Raw genomic sequence first — 27,520 nt, 5'->3', positions numbered from 1 at the left:
CTTGACACAAATCAACAAAACACCTCATGATCTGAAGCTGGAATGGTTGGTTCCAAAAGGAAAGTAAGAGTAAACAAAACAATGAGCCAAAGGTGTTTTTTTTTTTTTTTTATGAAATGTAGTATCTTCTATTCTCCATCTAGTCTCTAAAAAAAGGTAATAAAAAAAAATGGCGCAGTTAATCCTAATAGTTATATGGAGTGAAGTTGTCCATAAAGTAACTTGAAAATCAAATGATTCAAGTGGATATTTTTGTAAAAAACTAAATGCATTTTTCATCGACATTAAATATTTCAACCATCTGCCCAGTTTAATAGATCATTTAGATTGTCACGTGTAAAATAGGTAAAAAATATATATTTCTCTTTAATTGATGCTATCTAATATGAAACTTGTCACCTTACACTAAACTTAAATGTTTAAAATAAAGTGTTCTTGTTAATCTCATTGTTCCAAAAACAAATTGTCTATAGTGCATAATACATCTCTCATATACAATGGCTTGTTGATTGAAATGTTTTACTTTTTTCACTTAAAGGGATAGTTCACACAAAATAAAAGAAAATGAAAGTTTGGAACAAGTGGAGGATGAGTAAATGATGACAGAATTTTCATTTTTTGATAAACTATTCCTTTAAATGTTACATGCTTGTAGTGTGTATTGAGTATACAGCATCTGTATTGTAATCAATATCTAGCAAATTCAAAACAATCCCAAACTGTACACGGTGGTTTTCAACACTCATTAATGGGCAATCATATAAAAAATTGAGTCTTAAATTATACAGCAAATTCAGGTCCTTTAAAGGGATAATTGTGGATATCTAATGACAACAGTACTTCAAAAGAACAGACCCACAAAATATAAAAACAATAAAGTGATGTGAAGTCTGTGTGTCTCTGTGTCTTGAGTCTCTGTTGATTGTGTGACTGTGTGTCTCTGAAGCATCTCCTTATTCCCCATCAGCTGATCCTGAGGAAACTGGACTGACGTCTAAATACTGAGAGTCCTACGATAAAACACACAGTAATTAATAACAGTAATTGATCAACAACTCTCTCTTCACCACTTACACACAGAGACACTGTACGAAATGAAAACTATTTATAGATCAATAACATTACAGAATTAAACTCTTATTAAACACACCCAAGGCTTAAGCCTAGTCCTACACTAGCTGTTTGAACTGAAAGAAACTTGCACTGACTGATCTTAAAACATGTCTGTACCTTTGTTTTGTCTTAAGATGCACACCAGTAATGTTTTTTTTCTAAGGCATGTTTATAAAAATTACTTAAATGTCCTAATTGAAATATGGCCTAATGATGGCCTATGAAACCGGGCCACAGTTTAAAGTACAAAGACTAATGTAGAGCTGAATTTTTATTTTATATTCTCCAGTCACACACATATGAGGCCTGTTACTGAACTTGGTCCAATTTAAAGGCTTTAAATAAAAATATACTCACAATACTTTAGTTTCTCCAGTTTATATGGATCCTCCTTCAGACAAGAGAGAGACGTCTCACCAGATTCGGATTATTCCCAGACAGATCCTGATATCCCTGGTATGAGGGGTTTGATCTCAGAGCTGAAGTCAGAGCAGCACCACCTCGATCTGTGATACCACAACACCTCAGCCTGTAGAGAACAATGACACAGTAAAAGTCTTTTTCAGTCTAAAATGACCAAGCAACACCACTAATTAAACTTTCTTGTTTTAAAGGTTTTGTGGGTCTTTCCTTTTATCACTAAAAATTTTGAAAGAAAAAGCTCCAATAAATGATTGTTGGGTCAAACAGGAGCAGCAGGTCATGTGATGGAGACAAATAAAACAAACTTCATCTTCAGTCATTTTTGCTGAGATTTATTGTTTACTGAACAATTATTTTGCAAGTTAATTTAATCCTAAATTGTACATTAAAGGACATGCCTTACTGAGGACAAAGACATGTGATTATCAGAGAGATGATCTTACCCCAGTATCTCCAGTTTACAGCGAGGATTTGCCAGTACAATGGAAAGAAGCTTCATGTCAGAATCTCCTAGTTTATTCTCAGACAGATCCAGTTCTCTCAGGTGTTCAGGGTTTGATGTCAGAGCTGAAGCCAGAGCAGCACAACCTTCATCTGTGATACAACAGTCACTCAACCTGTAGAGAACAATGACACACTCTTCACTCTCTTAGCTCAGATCAGATCAGTTTAACACTGAATACATTATTATAGAGAAGTTGCAAACTTAAAGAACCAATCAGTATGATTGATAGATCACTGGAATAAAATGCCACAGGGACCAAAACATGATCATAAAACAACTCATTCAAGCATGATAAATAATCTCTATTCATTGCAATGTCTGTAATTTTGTCAAATCTCTCATGCGTAATCTGTTTTAATTAACGACACTGTTTACAACAATGGTGAACTGTACTGTTATTTTTATCTATAGCAATATGTATGAGTTAGTGATTTTCTTGTGAGAGCGGAGTTCTTAAAAATATTTTTCAAAGAAAGACATTTTTCATCATTTAAAAATATATATTTCCCTTAGTAGACAGTAAAGAAGCAATTGACACTAATTGGCTCCTTTCAATAGCTTCATTCTCCGTTCTCTTAATGGTTTCATTCAGTCACTTCTACTCCCCCGTTCTCCCAGGTATGTACAGTATATGCATATATATATATATATATATATATATATATATATATATATATATATATATATATATATATATATGCGTGAGTGTGTGTATATGTTTGTTATAATTATATATTATAATGGTTAATAAAATTTTGTGCATAAATCTGATAAGTCTGGTTTTATAGCAGAGCAACTCTCAATCCATTTCCCCATTGGAAATGGATTGTTCTTTGGTTTTGATTCTGCTTGCAGCTCAATGACAATTCCTGATCTAGCTACATGCTCTAATCCATTAGTACTGTAAGATATTTTCTGTGGCCAAGAAAATATAATTTCTTAGAGCTGATATGAAATTATCCCAAATGTTCACTGGATGAACAGACTAGTTGATTGTAATATTAATTCTGCTACAGTTACTACTGGCAGCTGATATAAATAATTGTAATTAATTTTAATTATTTACATAAATTGTCGTTATTAATAATTTGCTACACCATATTGAACCTGCTGATGAGTAAAGGTGTCGGTGAAGGTGCAGGAAGGGAGTCATGGTTCTGAGAGTTGAAAGTAAGTAGTGAAGCTAAAATTGGAGTGATGTGGTCATATTTCTTTGACCCAGTCAGCAGCCTTTATTGAAACAATATGAGCTGCATGTGGTTGATGTGCATCGAGTTTGATTAATGCGAGGACACAACATCCAATTTCAATTATAGGTCCATATTAAATACCCATTAGAAACTGTATTTCCATTTCTTTAAAATTAATGCCTCTCTGAACTAATATGCAATGGAAAAAGGGAGAATGGGTTCAAGAAAAGGCAGATTCAGACTCAGGTTGGTCACATCAAAACAAAGAAGACACACTGTCCTTACTCTCCCACTCTCCACCCTCAATACCACGACTGAGGTGCCCTTGAGCAAGGCACCGAACCCCCAACTGCTCCATGGGCGCCGCAGCATTGGCTGCCCACTGTGTGTTCACGGTGTGTGTGTGTCCACTGTTGTGTGTGTGCACTTTGGATGGGTTAAATGCAGAGCACAAATTCCGAGTATGGGTCACCATACTTGGCCACATGTCACTTTACTTTCACTAACAGTCAAGCCTTTGCTAACATACAGGTATTTGCACTTTAAAAAGATCATTTCTTTAAAGATTTTGCTGTACTAAAATAAAAAAAATAAAAAAAAGTGTACACAGAAGTCCACCATGTACAAGAACAGAAAGCTGGACACAATTTTTTGACTTTCTATACATCTTGATTGACAGATGTCTCGTCCAATCAGTGGAAGCTAGTCTATTTGCCAACGATACCTACCTTTTCAGGTAGGTTTCATTTAGTTTTTAGATTTGCCATTGTGCTTATGATTTACTACTGTTTTGTTTTTGGATTTGTGATTTGTTTTGCACTTCAGATATACTTCACATTGTGTTATACATGATCTTACCACAGGATCTCCAGTTTACAGTGAGGATTCTCCAGTACAGCAGAGAGAAACTTCATGCCTGAATTTCCTAGTGTATTCCCAGACAGATCCAGTTGACGCAGGTGTGAGGGGTTTGATCTCAGAGCTGAAGCCAGGGCAGCACAACCTTCATCTGTGACACCACAATTCTTCAACCTGTAGAGAACAATGACACACTCTTCACTCTCTCAGCTCAGATCAGTTTAGCACTGAATCCATTATTACAGAGGAAGTACAAACTTAAAGCACAAATCAATGTTTGATGAATCATTGGACTGACATCTAAAATGTCACAGAGCAAAAAACATGATCATAAAAAATCTAAAGTCTCAATCAAGCAAAATCTGTTTTAATTAATGACACTATCCATTACATAGCTGATTTTTACTATATTATTGCTTTCTGTGTCTGAGGTGGAAGCGGAGCTCCGCACTCACACATGTCTGGTTTACTATCCTTGTGGGATATTGTCCACAGGAGTAATGGTTTTCCAACTGTACAAACCGTATATTATATTGCCCAACACCAACCCCACACCTAAACCTATCCCTCACAGACAACTTTGGGCATTTTAACATTCTCAACAAAAAAAAAAAAACGCATTCTGTATGATTGATAAAGCTCAATTTAGGTCACCAAGGTGACACGAGTCCCCACTGGGATAGAAAAACAGGTACACACAGCAACAGGGAAACATAATCATTTTTGATTACCTGCGTCTGTCCTTCTTCAGGTCAAATCAAGTATTTATGAAAAAAAATCAGTTTGCCATCAGTTGTCAGAAGATGAAAGCGGTATTTTTGTCATAGTGTTCTTTCAATGTTTAAAGTGATTTCCCATGGCTGGCGCCACCACTGATCAATGCCATTGATCTCTATTAAGTGAAACAGCTTCAGTGTTACTCAAGTGGAGTGTTGCGCTCGACTGAACCTTATAAAGTGGCGCTCAAAGTTAAATTAATTTCGTCACCTTGTTTTATTCATTCATGAATGAATGTGCATTTCTAACTTTAAGCATATTAGTTGCATGAACGATTTAATAACCCACTCATAAAAACAATCCCTTGCCGCTAGTGGCGTAACAATGTAACTGCACTGACTGGCAGCCAGTCACTTTGTGGTTTCCAATTGTTCAGCTTGAAAATAAGTTCTGTAGGCTCTTTAATAAGCCAAAATATCCTAACATGGATTGTGTTTTTCGCACACTCTGTTTTTAAAGACCTATTAAAATGTTCATTGTAAAATGAATATCTGTTAGGTTTTTAACATTTTATTCCCACTATTAAATACCAATTTAACACTGTATTTACATTTTATTTTTTTTGGTAAATATTTTGAACAAATGCTTCTCTGAGCTAATATGCAATGGAAATAAGAGAGATGAATGGGTTCAGGAAAAAGCAGATTTGCACTTAGGTTAGTTGCACCAAAAGAACAAACCCACCGTCTTTACTCTCCAACAAATAGCATCAGACTGGTTTCTTTTGAAATTTTACAGTGCAAACAGCAACCACTCTGTTTGAAGCAAACAGTCTTGTTGGCTGTTGCCAGATAAAATTTCAAAAGAAACCAGTCTGATGCTGTTTCTTTTTAAATTTTATCTGGCAACAGCCAACAAGACTGTTTGCTTCAAACAGAGTGGTTGCTGTTTGCACTGTAAAAAGATCATCTGTTTGAAGGTTTTGCTATTTTTTCCACCATTTACAAGAAACAAAGCTGGCCAAAATTTTCTGACTTTCTGTACATCCTGATTAACATGTCTCATTCAGTCAGTGGCAAGTATTCCATATGCCTACAATACCTACCTTTTGTTTTTAGATTTGCCATTTTGTTTTTGATTTACTGCTTTTTGTTTTTGGATTTATGATTTTGTTTTTAGTGATTTTGTTTTTGTGATTCGTTTTGCACTTCACATATACTTCACATTGAGTTATATGATCTTACCACATCTTCTCCAGTTTACAGAGAAGATTCTGTATTACACCAGACAGCAGTATGACTCCCGAAACTCCTAGTTTATTCCCAGATAGATCCAGTTCTCTCAGGTGTGAGGGGTTTGATCTCAGAGCTGAAGCCAGAGCAGCACAACCTTCATCTGTGACACCACAATTCTTCAACCTGTAGAGAACAACAAAACACTCTTCACTTTCTTAGTTCAGATCAAGTCAGATCAGTTTAGCAGTGAATCCATTATTAAAGAGAAAGTATAAACTTAAAGCATAAATCAGCATGTTCGATGGATCTTTGGATTGATGTCTAAAATGTCACAAAGCATAACATATAGAAAGATTAATAATATTTCTCTGTTGCACAATGTAGTGTCATGATCCCAGCCTGTGTTCCCCTGTTGTGTTGGGCCTGTCCAAATATCCACACTTGTGGTCTTAGCCACTTGAGAGCACTAGTGCAAGTTAAATATTAATAACAATTAGATATTACATCTAATTTGGTAGTAAAACATACAGTGTTGAACATTTTATTGGTGCAAAGATGAATGTGTATTTTGTACAACATTTACAACCAGTGTTGGGGAAAGTAACTTTTAAACGTAATGCATTACAATATTGCGTTACTCCCTAAAAAAGTAACTAATTACGTTACTTAGCTACTTTTTATGGAAAGTAGTGCGTTACTTTTGCGTTACTTTTTAAATGTCAGCAGGGCTCGATTGTTTTTAATACAAGAAGTTCTAATTATAGCAAATGTAAAAGCCCTTTCACACCAAAAAGTGTAATGAATAAACCTCAGGCTGAAGGAAAAGTAAATTCACGTCTGTACAGTAGAGCGCAGGAGAAGAAGGTTCAACACTCTTCAGCAATAAAAAAACAATGAAGCACAATTGTTAGTTTATCTAAAGTATTTTTTTCTTATTAGTATGGTTGAACTGGATCATCAAAGGTCAGCAGCAAAGACATTGGTTAATAAAATGGGATTAGATACATTTGTGTTATTTAACATATTTAATTATTGCAGGTTTACATCATATTCTAAGTTTGCATTTCACTGTTTTAATTCATTTTGATGAATACTAAATCTGTTTTTTGCGAGTGGGATGAATTAATGCACATTCACATTTAGTCTAGAACTACAGTAAGCGCATGTTCACACAGCACACTGTCAGTCAATAAATGGGGAAAAAAGTAGCTACTTTTTTTAAAAAGTAACTCCGATATTTTCTTGTAAATTAAAAAGTAATGCGTTACTTTACTAGTTACTTGAAAAAAGTAATATTATTACGTAACTCGAGTTACTTGTAATGCGTTACCCCCAACACTGTTTACAACTGATTTTTATCACTTAAAAAGAAAGACTACAATTATTAAATTGTGTCAACTGTTATAGGGACTACTGAACAGACATTTAGAATTTTATTTTAAAATGCATAGTATTAGAAAACCTTTTAAAACAGAAAAAGTGTCCCATCAGGTAATAATAAGTTCTACACACTTGTACACCCACTCACAACCACTTGAACACTTGGGCCAAATACAGGAAATATATAATCCCAGTAGACATGTGGTCAAGTGCAAAGACCACAAGTGTGAGTATTTGGACAGGCCCAACATTTCTCTTCCTGATTCCCTGGTTGGATTAGCTCTCTTGTTTACTCTTCTTTCCTTCCATAGCACCTATTCACCTATATCTGTCCCTTATCAGCCCCTTGTTATCTTAAGTATAAATACACCAATGCTTCTCTTGTTCTTTGTCTGGTGTTGTCCCATGTGGATGTTATGTGCATTCTGTTCATCTTGTGTTTGGAATCTTCTTCTTATTGCCTGCATTTAATTTGTTGTTTTGTTTGAATAATTAAGTCATTGCATTGTTCTGGACAGCCTCATAACAATCAGTTGTTTAAAAAAATAAAATTAAAAATATTTAAACTCCTCCTTTATATGCAAATAAGTTTTTTTATAACTTATAAACATGTACTATTTATTCATAGGCAAATTCTCTAACTTGTTTCTTAATGTTTAAACAGTGAAGTGACTGTGTTCAGTGATACTTACTGAACTGATCTGGATTCTTTAATCACAGGCAGCAGCTTCTGAAAAACTTGCAGTTTATGGTTTCCTCTAGCAATTTTATTAATATCAAATTCATCCAGCTTGTTCTCTGATAGCTGACCACTGAGATGAAGAGAGCTTGGTGCCCTTTTTTGTTCCAGATTTCAGAAACTGTTGTATTTCCTCCACTAGTGAATGATCACCCAGTTCATTCAGACAGTGGAACAGATTGATGAATTTCTCTGGAGAGTCAATGGTCCTGATCTTCCTCTTGATATACACAATTGTTTCATCATTGCTGTCAAATTTGATTCTTGATTCTTTTATTAGTCCTTGTAGAAGAATCTGATGAGATTTCACTGACAGACCCAGAAGAAACCGCAGGAAAATGTCCAGATGTCCATTTTTACTCTGTAGAGCTTCATTCAAAGCTCTATGATGTACATCAGATAATAAAACATGTTTTGATGAATTGAGTTGAAAACTGTCCCTAACTTTGGCCCACAAACTCAGTTTGGTGATTTGTTCAAACACATTTCTCTTGTTGTTTATACAGGAGAGGTGCACATATAGAGCTGCTAGATGTTCCTGAACACTCAGATGAACAAAGCAGAAGACTTTCCCCTGATACAAGCCAAACTCCTCTCTGAAGATCTGAGTGCACAATCCTGAGTACACTGATGCTTCTGTCACATCAATGCCACACTCTCTCAGGTCTTCCTCATAGAAGATCAGGTTGCCTTTCACAAGCTGCTGAAAAGCCAGTTTCCCCAGTTTGAGGATCATGTCTTCATCTGTCACGTTCTTCTCAAAGTCTTTCTCATGTTTGATGTTGGTCTGAAGGATCAGGAAGTGTGTGTACATTTGAGTGAGAGTCTTGGGAATCTCTCCACTCTCTGCTTGACTCAACATCTTCTCCAGAACAGAGGCTGAGATCCAGCAGAACACTGGGATGTGGCACATGATGTAGAGGCTCCTTGATGACTTCAGGTGTGAGATGATTCTATTGGCCAGACTCTGATAACTGATTCTCTTCCTGAAGTATTCCTCCTTCTGTGGATCATTGAAGCCTCGTACCTCTGTCACTCGATGGACACACTCAGAGGGGACGAGATCAGCTGCTGCTGGTCTGGAGGTGATCCAGATGAGAGCAGAGGGAAGCAGATTCCCCACAATGAGGTTCGTCAGCAGCACGTCCACTGAGGCTGATTCACTTACATCACACAACCTCACATCGCTCTGAAAATCCAGAGACAGACGACACTCGTCCAGACCATCAAAGATGAACAACACTTTATATTTGTCACTGGATATTTCCATTTCTTTAGTTTCAGGGAAAAAGACATGAAGCAGGTCTGAAAGACTGAGTGTTTTGGTCCTTCATCAGATTGAGCTCTCTGAAAGGAAGTGGAAATATGAGCTGGACATCCTGATTCTCTTTCCCTTCAGCCCAGTCCAGGATGAACTTCTGCACAGAGACTGTTTTTCCAATGCCAGCGACTCCCTTTGTCAGCACAGTTCTGATGGGTTTGTCTTGTCCAGGTAAAGCTCTAAAGATGTCTCTGCATTTGATCGGTGTGTCCTCTGTTGCTGCTCTCCTGGATTGTGTCTCAATCTGTCTCACCTCATGCTCATTACTGATCTCTCCACTCTCACTCTCTGTGATGTAGAGCTCTGTGTAGATCTCATTCAGAGGTGTTGGGTTTCCCTGCTTTGCTGTTCCTTCATAGAGACACTGAAACTTCTTCATCAGATTTAATCTAAACGTGTTGAGGACTTCATGGCTGTAAAATTTAAATATCACATTATTACACAAGTTACTAAGCACAAAGTCTTTTTTGTAATCTGTATTACAATCAAATACTATTTTTACAGAAATGTTATTTCTGAAAACAGTTTGTGTATCTCTACACTTAAAATGTATTTGATGGCCAATAGACAGGATCTGGCTCTGATCTTTTCAGATGGACTAAACTATAAAAGAGAGTGGTTAAAGTAAATCCTTTTAATGACTGAATTCAACATATTTTCATTTATCATTAAAAAATGTTAAAGAGCACTTTATGATAATTTCATTTACACTATATTACAACAAAATGAGCAACAATATCCATGTTAAAATATAAGATAAAGATTAAAAATAACTACATTATACAACAACAACGTAACACATATTACTGATATAATTCTGAAAATAAAAATGCCATACATAACCATATATTTGTACAAGTGTTATACCTGAGATCAGTCTGTGTATCTCCACTCTTAAAATCTATTACATTATTTATAGACCAGTCACTCCTCATAGACACACAGCTGGGCTCTGCTTCTGATCTCTTCTGCTGAAATGAACTATACCAGAAAAGGTAATCCTTTATGATGACCATTTTATTATAAGGTCATTAAAGCATTTATCATCAAACATCTTGCAATCTTCAATCATTTAAAAGCGAATAAATGACCTGGAGCACAAAACCAGTCTTAAGTCGCTGGGGTATATTTGTAGTAATAGCCAAACATACATTGTGTGAGTCAAAATTATCCATTTATCGAAATTTCTTAGCGTAAATATATCAAAACTTCATTTTTGATTAGTAATAATGCTAAGAACTTCATTAGGACAACTTTAAAGGCGATTTTCTCAATATTTTGATTTTTTTGCACCCTCAGATTTTCAAATAGTTGTATCTCAGCCAAATATTGTCCGATCATAACAAACCATACATCAATAGAAAGCTTATTTATTTAGCGTTCAGATGATGTATAAATCTCAATTTTGAAAAATTGACATTTAAGATTGGTTTTGGTGTTCAGGGTCACATATGGTGTTTATTCAAAATACCTGCATCCTGGAGTAAAATCTTCATCGCTGGATGTTTGTGTGTCATCCATGTTGAAGCTGAACAGTTGAAACAGTCTGATCTTCACCACTGAGTCTGGATTGAAATGACAGACAAACAAACACAATTCAGCTGAACGGGTCCTGACTACGTGTGAGGAACTGCAAGCGTTTCGTTATCTTGAAAATCCTGTTTTTCTCGATCCAATCCTGAGATCCTGTTTTCTTGTTTGCAGAAGTCACCTGTGAAGTGTCTCGAGTCTTGATTTAGGCCTACCTTGATTCATTTTCAATCAACAACATGCTCCACATTTTCTAGAAGGCCTAGCTAATTCATGGCTTAGCTTTTATAAATATTCATATAAATCGCTTTGATAATCAGTACCTTTAAGAAACAATTCTGACCGTTTAAACGGCGAAACATAAACTCGGTAGACACGGTAGCACGTGTTCGGTAGACTTTTGTACACTTTTCCAGGCATTCATTTCCTATCATGCATAGCAGATCAATTATCAGGTGCGGCAAAGCCAAGGTTGAGTTAGTTGGATCTGATTCGCTGGATATTCGTCCATCATTCATTCAAATGACTTTATCCGAAAGCTGCGATTATGGGGGTCCAAACACCAGGGTGATTTGACTATTCAAATGCATTATTAACTGTTTCTTTATAGAAGTAGGCTACTATTAGTAGTAAAAGAAACAAATAGGCCTAAAGTTGTGTCTTCTGTTTAAAAGTGAACTTTTTGTGAGAAACACTACACAATATACAGCATCTGAACTGGTGTTTAAGATATGATGAGGACCTAAACTCCTTGTCATATGCTTCTTATCACAACTGATTTTTATTTTTTTAATTAGGGTAGGTTAATTTTCTTTTGTTACATTTTTGAGGCGTTGTTTCAACCTATTGTAAAGATGAGCTGTTGGCCTGGAAATATGCAACTGGCTGAGCAGGGTGGATTAATTAATGTCCATGCAAATAAAGATATTTTTGTATGTTTTCTAAACTCACCTTTGTCAATTTAATTATTTCAAAAAGATTTATTCATTATTATTTATTCCAAGACAGATCCTCTCACTTATTCTCTTCCTTCAGTGGAAGACACCAGGACTAAAAGCATGTTTATTATGCATTTTGGGAGACTTTATTTGGGAAAATAAAGAATATATCTATTTTGTTATGAAATATTAGATATTATTATGAAAATCTGGTCAATTATTACTCCCATTATGACAATTCTTTTTTCAACATGCTGTCCCAACAGCAACACATTAATATGCAAATTAGATACAGTATAGATGCACTGTGTTTAATGGGAAAACCAGTTTATGGAAATTTGTACAGACATACTGCATAAAACAAAATGGTATATCAAATAATTTTGTTATATATTTTATAACATAGTTGAGAATCATCCTTAAACAAAGTTCAGTATAAAAAAATCCTGAAACCTAAAAATGTATTGGTGATTTAAAAAAAAATCAAAAATGCCTTTTTGATGTCTATTCATGCCATTTAATTTTTTTGAAAAACTTAGTCCTAGTGTCCTCTACAGAGGACATAGAATAAAATATGAATAAAATATAATTTTTCAAAAATGTTAATTTTCCATTTTTTTCTAATGCTCTAAACAATGTAATGAAATTAAAAAATACTAAATTCACAAAGCTTTTTTTTTTTGGGGGGGGGGGGGGGGGGGGGGTCTCAGGAGGATATATGAAAATCTGTATAGATTTAAGAATATGAACATCATGATAATATTTATGTGGTTGATAGTTTAGCAAAACAGGCTTTGGAAAATGAGGAGGTCATGAATACTCACTTAGGAAATATGAAGCAAAAGCAGTAATTAAAGAATATACCACAAAGGAGTGGCAACATAAAGGGGATACATCAAATACAGGACATCAACTTTACGAAATACAACGAGAAGTAGGAGTAGTGAGGATAACTAAAAGAAGCACCAAAGAGGAAAGATTAAGGGTTGGACATACTATGCTGAATAAAACCTTAAAAATAATAAATAAACCTCTAACAGGATTAGGTGAGCACTGTGGAGTAGAGGAATCAGTAGAACATGTTATTTGTGTTTGTCAAAAGTATAGGCTACTAATGAACGAGAAATAATGAAAAATGAACTTAGAAAGATGGGAATGGATGAATTAAAGCTTAAAAATATAGTTACTTATGGATTAGAGAGTTTATTTCTTTATCTCAAAAGAACTGAGTTGATTAAGAGAATTTAGAGGTGTTTTTTTTTTTTAATGGGTAAACTCTTATCAACACTTACAAAAGGTGTCGATAATGCACCTTAATGTTGGTGCTACCCGCCATAAAATCGAAAAAGAAGAAGCCAGCACATGGATTAATGTGCAACTGAGTTGTTTAGATCATTCAAAAAACCTTTCAAGGCTTAGTTCACCCAAAAATGAAAATTGTGTCATTAATTACTCACCTTCATGTCGTTCCAAACCCGTCAGACCTTCGTTCATCTTCGGAACACAAATTAAGATTTTTTGATGAAATCGGAGAGCTCTCTGACCTTCCCATAGACAGCAAGGATACTAACACGATCAAGGCACAGAAACAGAGCAAGGACCGAGGAACCGTCTTCTGCCATTTTGGAGAGTAGGCTACCCAATAATGTAATTAACGTTGTTTACGTTCAGTAGAAAGTGCATGCATGCTGAACATAAACAACGCTGATTACTTTGTCATTGATTAAGTTCTGGGGTATAGGCTACTCTCCAAAATGGTGGAAGACAGCTCCTTGGGGAGAGGAATTGCTGCATAAATTATTTTATTATTGTTTTCTTTGTGCACAAAAAATATTCTTGCTTCTTTGTAAAATTACGGTTGAACCCCTGATATCACATGGACTATTTTACCGATCTCCATGCTACATTTCTGTGCCTTGATTGTGGTAGTGCTGTCTGTGGTCAGAGAGCTCTCAGATCCCATCAAACATATCTAAATTTGTGTTCTGAAGATGAACAAATGTCTTACAGTTTTGGAACGACATGAGGGTGAGTAATTAATGACAGAATTTAAATTTTAGGGTGAACTATCCCTTTAATAAAGCAAATTAAGGTCAAACGCATAAGTTACTGGGGTAAGACAGACTACCACACACATACATATATATATATACATACACATATATAAATTCAAATTTACACGTCATGAATATGAAGGAGGTTTTATGCATGGATGACATTATTTGACCTAACCCCTGCCTTTACCCCTAACCCTAGACCATAACAAAGACATCTCATCATCTTTGCATTAAAAATGACATAACTGAGCGAATGACACTTAATGACAGTTGCCATAAACATGCATAAAAAACCTTCATATTCATGACATGTGTCATGTCATGATTATGAAGGTGTCATGTCAGTCTTATGCACACCCCTTCAAGTAAAGTGTAACCAATAGTGGCCTAATGGTTAGAGAGTTGGACTCGTAATCCAAAGGTTGCGGGTTCGAGTCTCGGGCCGGCAGGGATTGTAGGTGGGGGGAGTGAATGTCCAGCGCTCTCTATATACCTCTCAATATAGATCTCAATACCACGACTGAGGTGCCCTTGAGCAAGACACCGAACCCCCAACTGCTCCCCGGGCGCCGCAGCATAAATGGCTGCCCACTGCTCCGGGTGTGTGTTCACGGTGTGTGTGTGTGTTCACTGCTGTGTGTGTGCACGTTGGATGGGTTGAATGCAGAGCACGAATTCCGAGTATGGGTCACCATACTTGGCAGTATGTCACTTCACTTAAACAAATATTTTACAGGCATAAATTTACAGTGAAATAATTTGCATAATCTTTGTCTCCATCTGCTGGTAGAGCCATTTACAACATCTATCTCAGCTTTTATAAGGATCTCGATTTTCTCACAGTTTTTTTTACGATGCATGCCCATAACTACTCTTGTTGGCTAGTACATGGATTGATGAGCAAATAAATCGTTTTATATCGTCCAAAAAACACCATTAGTTCGCAAATCGGAAATGGCACTTGGGTCTCGATTTCATTACTTTAAAATAACGAGGGACAGCAAGCTTTTTCCCCTGAAATGTAGTAATGTTAAAGTTGCCAGGCTGTAGTTTACGAAAAAAGGCCACCAGGTGGAGCCAAAATCTAACTTTTCAAGATCCATCACAGCGTAAAAATTATTGAACTCTTTTCTTTTTTTTTTCTTTCTTTTTTTGCTGGTTAAGTTAAAATATTTTTTATATTTAGAGAATAAGTGTTTTGTAAAACTGATGGATGGATTGTTAACTAGTAGTCTTTGGTGGTCTAGTAGTCTCTCTCTCTCTCTCTCTCTCTGTCTTCTCTCTCTCTCTCTCTCTCTCTCTCTCTCTGAGTATCAAGCTCTTTCACGCAACTGAGCATCGTTCCTTACCTGAAATCTTTCAGCGACTCTTATTGGTTCTGCTGTTTAATTTAGATGTATTTTTAAACATCCCAGTGAATGTTCTCATTGTGTTAGTGTGAGAGAGATCAGGAAGAACAGAAAGACCGGAGGAGTTTTACTACAATGAACCGAATACTGGTCCTGATGCTGCTCGCGCTCGGGCTCGGGCTGTCCTGCGTGCGCGCGCACAGAGGTAAGCCAACATCCTACATCAACATATGTACAAATTAACACAAGATATGATGCAGTTCTGAGACACTTTAACGTTTTAAACATAAAGCAGTGGCTAGAAATGAATTTGTAGTCCCAGAGAACATTCAGCCTGTTCCACATGCGCTTCTTCTGAATTACATCCTTTGAGTTTTGAAAAGTCGCAGATAGGCTATATATATATATATATATATATATATATATATATAAAATCCTCATTGAGTTTAAATGAGGAGTTTTGATTGTTGTCTTTAGATTGAAGGCTGCATATCAAATTTGTAGACTGTCTTTGTTATGAAACACTACCTTACTGATCATGGAACAAAATTATGATGATGTGTGTTTATGGTACAATATTTATTTATTTTTTATATGATGCCATTATCAAAGTTTGAGAGTTTTCATTTGAGAGTAGTGGTTTGTTTTGTCGGCTATCTGTCTTATGGGGTGTAAAAATGTCTATAAAACATGTTTTCATTATGCAGAATAATGATAAAGATTTGTTTGGTAGCGAGTTAGATTAGTTTTAGTGAATTCAATACTCTGCAGCTGCAATCCTGCTGTAGTTTATTACAACAATACGGCAAATTAGGCTTTAAAAGGGTTTAATTTGAGACATCATGATTGCCTTTGTTTCATGCAAAGCCTTCTCATAGAATATATTAGTTTGGTAGTGTGTCGGCTCACGAAACTGACTGAAGATATTGAGCTTACAATAATTTATCAGTGCTCAGCTTTTCGCTCTCCTGTTTTCATCCCTTTCTTGTCTCATATTGTTGTCCTGCCCTATCCGGTGATGCATGTTCTTGTCTTTCTCTTTCCATTTTCAGTGTTTATCCATCCTGTGTTTCAACTTTGCTTGTTTGTGTATTTCATGATTCACTTCACTAGCTGCAGACTCCTCGGGCTGTTTGTCCCTGTCACAGGAATAAACAAATCTCCCTCCTTCTCCTCTTCAGACACATAAGATAGAAGGTTATGTCCAAATATATTTTGCACAAAGTGGTTATTTCAGCCTGGAATGATATTAAACATCTGGAAATCACAAAATAAACCACAACTAAATGTGTCCTGCTGTTATGAGTGTATCGAATCAGTGTCAGCAGATGCTGGATAGATTGGTATTAGTAGTTAGACACCTTTGCCTTGGGTTTGCAGTTACTGTGACACACACAGGCACACATCACAATGAGCAGCAGCTGAATTCTCAGGTCAGTCTATTGCATTATGTTTCCAAGCAACAAAGGGCAATGCATTATTAAGAAGAGAAAGGAACCTATGCAGACCTTGGGTTTGCAAATCAATGATATTACGGACTTCTTTCACTTCATTGTTTATATAGCAAATAAAATATATTTCTCATAAACTCAAGGGTTCAGGTCTGATGCAATACAAATACAGTATATTCTACAAATATCTCTCTTTTGCACAGTGTTTTTATATGTTTTTACTGGCATAAACTATAGATTTAAATATTAATTCAGCATCATGTAGGCTGATGTTAGGGATGTTTGTTAATGGCACACTCAGTTCCACTTTTTTTACATTTAAATTAAACAAGCTTCATCTAGTGCTCACTAAAATTTAATCTTTATTAAAAATACTAACTTGGCACACTGTTAAAATAATATTTAGCAACATGAGTATCCATCTTTACTGTGATGTCTGAATTCTATTTAAAACTATCAGTGAAACTAATTTTAAACAAAGGTAATGTTAGGTATTGTTTATAATCAATTTTGCTACCTTTTTATTATTAGTCGCATTATTCTACTATTTGTGACCCTGGAGCACAAAACCAGTCTTAAGTAGCACAGGTATATTTGTAGCAATAGCCAAAAATACATTGAATGGGTCAAAATTATCGATTTTATGCCAAAAATCATTAGGATATTAAGTAAAGATGATGTTCCATGAAGATATTTTGTAAATTTCCTTCCGTAAGTATAGGCCTATCAAAACTTAATTTTTGTTTAGTAATATGCATATCTAAGAACTTCATTTGGACAACTTTAAAGGCGATTTTCTCAATATTTAGATTTTTTTGCACCCTCAGATTCCAGATTTTCAAATAGTTGCATCCCAGCCAAATATTGTCCGATCATAACAAACCATACATCAATGGAAAACTTATTTATTCAGTTCTCAAAACAAATATTGACATTTATGTCTGGGTTTGTGGTCCAGGGTCACATTTGTTATTGTAATATTTTCAAATAATGATCAGTTTTGACAGGTAACCTTGACTTTAATTGCAAAGAGCAATTATCAGGGTTTAGATGCTGTAAGATAATTAATTGTGTGCAAAAATATACATTATGAATGATTTACAAAGCCACTTAAATCAAAGAGGCAAATAACTATTTTCAGATTTTTTTACAGCAGTTCTCAAATTGAGCCCATACATAAAGGTGCCTAGTTTGATCAAAATATCTCATTCCTTATAACCATAAAAGTGACCCATGCCTGAATGTTTTAATGTGCTGCTGCGAGGATAAATCAACAGTTTAACTTATTATTTTTTTAAGTCTACAACAAATGGTTCAGGGCTTACAGTCAAAAATGTCAACATTTCTAGTTTTTACACTGGAGTGCTCCTCTTGGGCCGATCGGAACGAGTCAGTGCCATTGTGTACCCAAATGGAGCACTACGATTTCACCAAGTTTCAAGTCTCTAGGCCATATGGTTTGATCTAAACGGTAGAAATATAATAATGCTAAAAATCCATTTGCAATAGGGTTTCAGAGTTTCACGCTTGAACCCCTATATTTTAGAAAGCATTTTTTACAGAAAACATGCCTTATGGTTCATTGGGCAACAGCAGTGCTTGAACTAGAATCAGGATGGTTGAACAGACCTCGTTAGGCTCTTGGGTTGTCGACTCTTGGGTTTGGTTTCGCTGAGGCAGCGTTCTACATACATTTGATTAATGTGCCGAGCAGCATCTGAACCTGTGTGAGTTCTGACAGCCCTCTGATTGATTGTTAACAGTGTATCATATATATTCATTAGTGGAGTGAGTGTGTCATTATAATCATCATCATCACCACACAAAAGAAGCTACACGTTCCTCCTCTCTCAAATGTGTGTGTGTGTGTGTGTGTTTGGCTACTCAAGGGAGGCTCGCACCATATGTTCATCACTCATTTCTCCTTTAACTCTGTGTTCATGCATGCACACCTCTCCACACACCCCTCATATAGGAGGTGCAGTGTGTGTTTTAGAGTTTAGGAGCTCTTACTATGTATAAGTATTACAGCAATATTGCAGAGCGATCATCATGTTCCTCTGTCCATGGGCTGCTGGGATTCTAAGACTGGACAAGATAGAGGAAAAGAAGAGAGAAAGAAATATAAAATAAAATATTATTTCTTTCAAATAATATTATGCCAACAGTAAATTATATTATCCACCCATTCATTCCCCAAACTTCTTATCCTCTATAGGGTCTTGGGGTATAGTATATTAGATTAGATTAGAAATAAAATCAAAACAAAAGGTTGAAAGTCTTAAAATTACATATGTCTAAATATGTTTCAGTCAGTGTTATTTTACAGTGTTATCTTAGTATCATTTTTTATTAATATAAATATAAAATGGTTATATAGTTTTTACTAATTTTGATTTCAGTTCCATGTTAAACTACATAAAAATGAAAATGAGAAAAGTTACCTTTGCAAATAATACAATTTTATTTTAAGTTTGAAAATATTTTTAATGGCTTTAATTTTAGTTTTATTTCTAGTTAACATTAATAACAATAAAAATAAATAAATAATAACATTATCAATACATCAAAAATTATTACATATTGGGAAAAATTTTTGTAATTTAAGGTGAATAACCTAATTTAGTTATGTTTCTTGTCTCATCATATTAGGTTGTGATTTACATGAATCACATGCTTTCAAATCAAAAGAGCAAAATTTGACAAAAAAAAGAGAGTAGTTTTACTTGGGCCATTTAAAATTTATATTGTAAAACAGTTGTCAATTATGAAATGTTTGGCTTCTTACATCACACTGAATTTCAGAATTGGTTGAACAATAAACCCTGTTGTCTCTGATGTGATGCATCTCAAACATTTTGACAATGACGAGAGCTGTTCAACATTAAAAACTGTTATTTCCTATCAATATAATGGTGCGTAATGAAGTGGGACGTGCCCCCTTACTTTATGGTGGTTACAGGAAACAGCATATAGTCATTATTGTAAATTCTCCATTAAATTAACAAAGTCAATCAATCCCATAGTTGCCTGAGCCATGGGCAGCATGGCATGTGTGTGTGTGTGTGTGTGTGTGTGTGAGAGAGTGTGTGTCCGGAGAGTCTGCAGAGCTCTGTCGTGTCTCATCTACAGTAATCTTTGCAGAATTAAGTTCAGCTCAGTCCATTAGTGCAGCCTGATGGAAGCATCTGAGAGTTTAGAGTCACTTAATCAGGCATCTTCACATTATGTGATAAGAGAGAAGTGATTTGGGGCGTTACTGACCCTACAGTCTTAAAGAAGCGAGTATGATCCTGGAAAAACAAGATAAATGAGGGGGAAATGGTTTTAGAGTGGATCTGGAAAGTTAGAAAAAGGGTTTCTGTGTGTCATGGCATTGAATGTTTCTTGCGCTGACAAATTCTTCCTCAGTGTCTTTGTATTGTTTTTGTATTATTTTCCAATACAAATATATACTAAACATCCCTAGAATAAGATTAATTTACGTGAGATGCAAAATGAAGATATAAAGTCTTGTTTTCTGCAAAACTGAACACAATTAAGTGAGTTTATGCTTAAAGCATGCACAAATATCTGCCAGTGGGGTATGAAAAAACTATCCCGTCAAACTAAATCTTTTTTTTATTTGTTTTGATTAGGCTGATGTGTTCTTGCTTTAATCACATATTCACTTCATTTTCTTTTCTGATCAGCTTCTATACTTCTTTTGCAAGTAAATGTATCTTGATTTCAGAATCTTTAGACTTTAGAAAACAACTTATTATATTTCCATAGTTTAGTGGTTATGAATAAGTATTCAAAGCTTAAGCTATTATTTTGTGAAATGAATGAAAATTAATGGAAATTATATTTTTGTATTTAAACTTTGAAGTATTGCTAATACAACTTTTGTGTGCTTCCTATACTTTTACATTTTTTGAACATGAACGAATTTAGTTCCCTTCATTTTTTCATTTAATTAGTCTTCAAAAGTTCTTTAAGAAATCTTAAATTTACCTGGAGAAACCCTGTTATAGCTGACAGCATCTAGCAAAGTACATACTACCTACATCCTTATTCCATCCCTTACATATAACACAAAAACTATTTATATGCTGAATGAAACTGTCACACAAACTCAATCATATCTGCATAGATGAAAACAACAATCATTTTCATACCTCACTAAAAATTATTATATTTAATTAATTTCGTGTAACCTAGTTCTGTCATTCTCTCTGAGCTCTGGGCTCATTTCCCTCCATAAGCGATGAGATGAAAGGAACCATTTTGGCTCTAAATGCACAATCCTGTAAAGGAGCCATTCTGGCTCTGCGCTCCCACAGCGCCTCTGTATCACAGACACAATGAAGCTGCAGGGGCACAGTTGCACTCCTTCAGTGCCCACTGCCCTGCTGCTGTGGTAAATGCTGATCATCATGAGCGCTGTGGTTGGGAGTGAAGTCACGAGCCTCGTTTACTAGTACTAACACTAACTGGATTCATGCCGAGGAAACCCTTCAGCCAGAAATATGCTGTTAATGCCATATCTCATAAAGCAGACCATTATGTTGTAGAAATAAAAGACTCTGAAGCAGATGTTCAACTTTCTATCAGAAAATCACTTTTAGGTCACTGACCACAGTGAGCAACCGCCTATAACATATATCTCAGGGTCTACCAATATAGCGTTTTCCCGGGTGTTTTTCATTTCATTTGATCCCAATTCTGATTTGAGCAAAATTTTAATATTTTAAAATGTAGTAATGTTTAGTATTTCCCTTGCATTTAAATTCATTCTCACAGAAAATGCTAACTTGGCTAACTTGGTTAAAATAATACTTATAATAATAAAAAATACATTTAATTTCATCAAATAAAGATATTAATTTTGAAAGTTAACAACAAGGCCCAGAATATGCAGTTCAAATACTAACTATATAACAGATATCAACACGATACCAGGTGAACCAACTGAAGTAAACTTATTTTATAAAACTTTGATATTTCACAACTATATATTAAATGCATGCTATATTAAAACTATATATGTGTATGTACATACACACACATACATATACATATATAGTACACATACATATACAAATGGTCTCAAACAGTAATTTGTCATGAATAGGACAGCAGTGGTTGCGAAGTACTTTTTTGATTCACAAAAAGAACCGGTTCATATTGCGGTCACGTCATATTTTATATTATGGCGTGCAGGTTTGCGAGAACAGCTATATTTGTTTTCTTGTCATTATTTTGCTGTACACACTGTTTAGAAAAAAAAAATGATTACAGTCAATCCTGATTACATACTCTGTATAAAATATGACTTGTTTTGCCATGGGGTTGTAGATTTGGCAGCAGGTTCATAAAACTGATAAAACGCAGCGTGGGAAATCAATATCAAGCTGATTGAAATAAACATTGTGATTAATTGGGGAAAGAATACATTTATATGTATTATTAATATTTTTTTAGCTACATTAAAACTAAATTCTTGCTAGAAATACCTATTTTACAAAACACGATGGCATTGGTAAGAAGAGAAAGGAGATGAGAGAAAGAGAGAGCATGCATTTGGGTGGGAGATTGGACACTCGGGATGTAGGAAAACCCATAACAGCTGCCAGCGGATTAAAACAGATTAACTCTTTATTTCCGCTGTTGTGTATGTGAGAAAAAGAAAGAGTCTCTTTCGGTTGGTTCGGCGAGCTTTTTGATTGGCCCAGAATGATCATCTATTACTGTGTTATTTAGAGCATTTGTAATAGTTTTAATAAATATGTTTTCCTCTCTGCATGGACTGCTGTCTTTATCAGTCAATGAAAGTCTTGTTTTCCACGTCTTTCAAAAAGAAGTCGATTTTTAGTGATTTAGCCCCCATTCAGTCTTACATTCCCCATTTCCCTCATCTTTCTTTCTGTCCTCCATGCTTTACCTCTCTCTCCTGTGCTTCTCTCAGCTTTGAGCGGCTTTAGTTGGTCTCTCTGGGACATAAAACAAGTAAATGATATGGCCCTGACATTTAGAGGGCATGCTTTATTTCTTATAAGAAGAAAAATTGTGGATGGTGAGAAGAAGGTGAGAGCAGATCAGGTGCACATGTGGGTTGACCTTTCCAAGGTGTAATTCACAAGAGACCATAAATTAATTTCAAATGATTATATATTTTCATTTTCTGTCTCTATTTTCTCTCTATTCTTCTATTCAGTGTCTGGTTAGAAATCAAACAATATAGTTTGTATATGGTCTTAAAGATCAAAAAATGTCTTTGACATCTCATATACAGTCTTTTTTTGATTAAACAACATAATTCAATGTACAACGTAAATACATATTGGCTGCTATAAGCTGCCAGCTCATTTTTAAATGGTTGGTTATAAAACGCACTGATTTATGATTCAACTTCAGACTGCAATATGGGCTCGGTAATGTGTATCTGCCTCAATTATAGTCTTTCTTTACTGCATGCATGTAATTTGATTTTGAACATGAATTTTCTCCACAAATGCCTACAGGGTCTTGAGGCTTTGAAAAACTGTTGCATTTAAAGACAGATCAACTAAAGAACAATCCAGAAAGTTGCTGATTGGAGTCCAAACATTGATGTGTGATGTTTACAACAACCTGTGTCCTTAAATAAACACTGAAGAAATTCTGGCTTGCATTCTTTCCTTCTTTCATTTTTGATATGGAAAGAAAAATCCAGTCAGCCTGATCAAGCAGTGCTCAAAGGGTGACATTCATAGCAGTGTGAATTGATTGGCAGTATTCTGAGAATCATGCCATTGTGAACATTACAGAGGATGCAATCTTGTGTTTAGAAATGCAGAAGAATTTCAAAACAGATTTAAAATGGTTTGCTTTTGAAGTAAATCGAAGATTATATCTCTCTCTTTCTCTTAGTGAATAAGCACAAGCCGTGGATCGAGAGCTCATACCACGGCGTCATCACAGAAAACACAGATGCAGTTCTGCTGGATCCTCCTTTAGTGGCTCTGGACAAAGATGCTCCAGTTCCGTATGCTGGTAAGAAAGCAAGAAATGAGCACTTTATAGGCTACTGGGCTTATAGTACAGCGCTGCACATCTTTCCTGAGGCCATCTCAGCTGATGAGTGAGTGTGTGTGTGTGTGTGTGTGTGTGTGTTTGTGTGTGTCCGTGTTTGCTCCATCTGTTCTTTCTGATTATTAGATGCTTTATACTTTTCCAGATGCCCTGCTGGTTGCCAGATCACGCTGCCAATGTATCAGATACTCCAGCTGAACTGTATTTCTCTGATACACTTAAACTGAGTCACTGCTGATGGACAAGACACACATGCACACACACACATCTATCTATCTATCTATCTATCTATCTATCTATCTATCTATCTATCTATCTATCTATCTATCTATCTATCTATCTATCTATCTATCTATCTATCTATCTATCTATCTATCTATCTATCTATCTATCTATCTATCTATCTATCTATCTATCTATCGTTCTATCTATCTATTCATTCATCCATCACCTGTTGTTCTGTGTGTCCATCATCTATCCATCAATCATGTTGTTCTATCCATCCATTGCTTGTTGTTCCATCCATCCATCACCTGTTGTTCCATCCATCCATCCATCACCTGTTGTTCCATCCATCCATCCATCCATCCATCCATCCATCCATCCATCCATCCATCCATCCATCACCTGTTGTTCCATCCATCCATCCATCACCTGTTGTTCCATCCATCACCTGTTGTTCCATCCATCCATCCATCACCTGTTGTTCCATCCATCCATCCATCATCTGTTGTTCCATCCATCCATCCATCACCTGTTGTTCCATCCATCACCTGTTGTTCCATCCATCCTTCCATCACCTGTTGTTCCATCCATCCAGCCATCCATCCATCCAGCCATCGTCCGTTCTATCCATCCATCCATCCATCCATCCATCCATCCATCCATCCATCCATCCATCCATCCATCCATCATCCGTTCTATCCATCCATCCATCCATCCATCCATCCATCCATCCATCCATCCATCCATCGTCCGTTCTATCCATCCATCCATTGTAAAACTAACATTCAGTTTGTCTTGATAAATTTTGCTTCAAGGATAAAAATACAGTCATATATATATGTCTTTCTTTGAATTTTAATGCATTTCATTTGATATAAATTTGAATGTCAATTCTGCATCCTGTTTTCTGCCTCACTTCAATTGAAAATGCACCTCAGTTCAGTTCTGAATGGCACACAACCCTGCAGTTTCAGACTGGATTCAATATCAACTTTGAATTATAAAGCGTCTCAAAGCAATTTAACAAGATAAAGGTGGAATTAATTTTAAAATAACAATTAGCATAGTTCAAAAAGGAAGACTTTCTTTTTTTACCCTCCCTCCCTCTTTTTACTCTATTCTTTCGTTTTTCATCTCTGATGATTTAGTGCCACTGGCAGTTTTCGTTTTCTCTCCATAAAATACTATCAGATTTAACAATCTCTTCTCTTTCTTATTCCTCCTAAATAAATGAGTTCTTTGGGGAGTGTTAGTGGAGTTTGTACTGGCAAAATTCTAGTCAGACAGCTGCTGCTGAAAGACACCCAACCCTTCAGAAAGACACTGAGATCCCTGATATCTAACACACACACACTAAAATTTAATCAAAATGAAGCCATGACATGTATCTATGTACGAATAATATATATACTTTACATACCACTCTTGGTGTATTTCAATATTACAGAAAATAATAGTACAAAATATCACCCAACACTATTGCACTGTTCGTTCAATTAAATTCCACTTTGATCCACATTAATTTGCATGTGAGTTTCTGCAGACATACAGCCCTAGAGCCCAAATGAAGCTGTTTCACTGTGATTCTGTGAAAGCATCATGAGTACTTTTTGCATTGGAAAATAACCTTGGGTTTTGGCATTGGGATTTCAGAACATTGCTAGACACCAAAATAATATCAATAAGAAAACACACACGCACAGTGACATCTGTGCATCTCCACTGTTTGGAAGCACCAATATCACCACAGCAGAACTGATACTGAAGCTCAGATGTTTATGTTGTTTTAAAAATGCCACCTGTTCACATCTTCACTAACATATCCTTTCATGTGATTTATTGCCACATGTGACCTTTACACAAACATCCCTGACTGTATTCTGACAAGAAAATTAATTAACTAGTGTACATAATACATTCCCTTGAGGGGAACGGAACGGAAAATGAAGAAAGAAAGAAAGAAAGAAAGAAAGAAAGAAAGAAAGAAAGAAAGAAAGAAAGAAAGAAAGAAAGGATAAAGCGGTTCTAGGTTATAGTCTGATAAAAATACACAGCAAGAGTGTATTATTCTTCATATTAAACCACCAAAAACAAGCTACTGTTTAATTGTATAATTCTGTTGTTGCAGTGATTTTAAAAATATATATATTTATGCTACATAATATTTAAAATTTTTAATTAAAATAAAAATTTAAGTAAAAAATTACATTTTCTCAAATTACCCATCATTGGCATCTGTGGAAAAAATGCATGGTGAGTCTTTGTACTTGTAATATTTTGAAACAAATAATATTTTGAAATATTACAATTTAATATGAGTAATTATTTACAAATATCTGTATAATATGTGTTTTTTATTTTATTATTATGCATAATGCATTAATAATTTATCCTTATTTAATTAATTAAGTTAATTAAGACAGACAGACAGACAGAGAGATATATAGATAGATAGATAGATAGATAGATAGATAGATAGATAGATAGATAGATAGATAGATAGATAGATAGATAGATAGATAGATAGATAGATAGATAGATAGATAGATAGATAGATAGATAGATAGATAGATAGATAGATAGATAGATAGATGTGGACTTTAGAAGTTTAATGCTGTCAAGTTTATAGCACTTCAGCTTCACTGCTTCAAACCAAGAAAATATTCATGCATGCAGAAACATGTCTGATTGAATTAGGTTTTTGTTTGACACTCAAACTGCCTTCAGTGTGTGTTACAGGTAATGTACCTATAAAATGTAATTAAATATAAAGTGTGATTAATGGTTCTCCAGCAACCACCAATGAAGTGTAATTAATTAAGAGGACGTAATTTATGTTGAAGTGAGATTGAGTTTGTTAAGAGAGTAATTGCTGTGGCAGGTTACAAAACAACATGCTGAATAATTGATGGGTGTAATGCTCCAGTGATTTGAGCAGAATGCTGTAACGGGTGGATAAAAATGGCCAGAGGTTCTTAAAGTCAAAGGTTGCTGTGAATGCAAGATCAAATGCAAGATCCATCATGTAGTTGCTAAGCAATGCTTTGATAGGTTTTAGTCATAAATGCTTTAAGTAACTTTACCTTAAAATAAATAACAGTGTAGACAGTATAAACCAAAGGTACAGCCAGTTATGGTTACATAAGAGGGTAAATCCAGTTATTCGGAAAATTCAGAAGGAATACATAGATGGAAGTTATGTAGTCCTTCTGAAATGTGTCTTAACCACTTTAAGACACCAGGACACAAGTGCCAAAGTAGACTATTTGCCAGTGGGTGCCCACAATAGGGACAACGTTTTTGTGACAGGTGCAATATGCAAGGAAAATGGCTAAAAATGGTCATAGGTTGAATTTTTTTTTCTTCTTTTTTTAAATATTATAAAATGATATATGTAATAAAATAATATTATTGTTTATATTATAAAATATTA

General features: G+C 35.2%; 1 protein-coding gene and 1 pseudogene across 2 annotated transcripts in view; one reads left to right on the top strand and one right to left on the bottom strand.

Moving 5' to 3' along the window:
- Nucleotides 1-111: 111 nt before the first annotated feature.
- LOC306851246 (NACHT, LRR and PYD domains-containing protein 3-like) lies at nucleotides 112-11,236 on the bottom strand (annotated as a pseudogene). The gene is made up of 9 exons: nucleotides 11,227-11,236; nucleotides 10,953-11,046; nucleotides 8,213-9,894; nucleotides 6,419-6,507; nucleotides 6,051-6,224; nucleotides 4,090-4,263; nucleotides 1,980-2,153; nucleotides 1,471-1,642; nucleotides 112-1,010 (listed from the first exon to the last, which is right to left on the bottom strand). The product of its transcript is annotated as an NACHT, LRR and PYD domains-containing protein 3-like (transcript).
- Nucleotides 11,237-15,314: 4,078 nt separating this feature from the next.
- The window catches only part of LOC306851603 (calsyntenin-2-like), a 50,463-nt gene continuing 38,257 nt past the window's right edge, over nucleotides 15,315-27,520 (top strand). The window contains exons 1-2 of the mRNA XM_079387986.1: nucleotides 15,315-15,560; nucleotides 23,701-23,823. Coding sequence (XP_079244112.1) covers nucleotides 15,491-15,560; nucleotides 23,701-23,823 — 193 coding nt within the window. The 5' untranslated portion in view covers nucleotides 15,315-15,490. The remainder of the gene's footprint in view (nucleotides 15,561-23,700; nucleotides 23,824-27,520) is intronic.

The sequence above is a fragment of the Barbus barbus genome (assembly GCF_936440315.1).
Source record: "Barbus barbus genome assembly, chromosome: 31".
In the NCBI taxonomy this organism is placed as follows: domain Eukaryota; kingdom Metazoa; phylum Chordata; class Actinopteri; order Cypriniformes; family Cyprinidae; genus Barbus; species Barbus barbus.
This window is presented reverse-complemented; position numbering and strand designations above follow the sequence as displayed.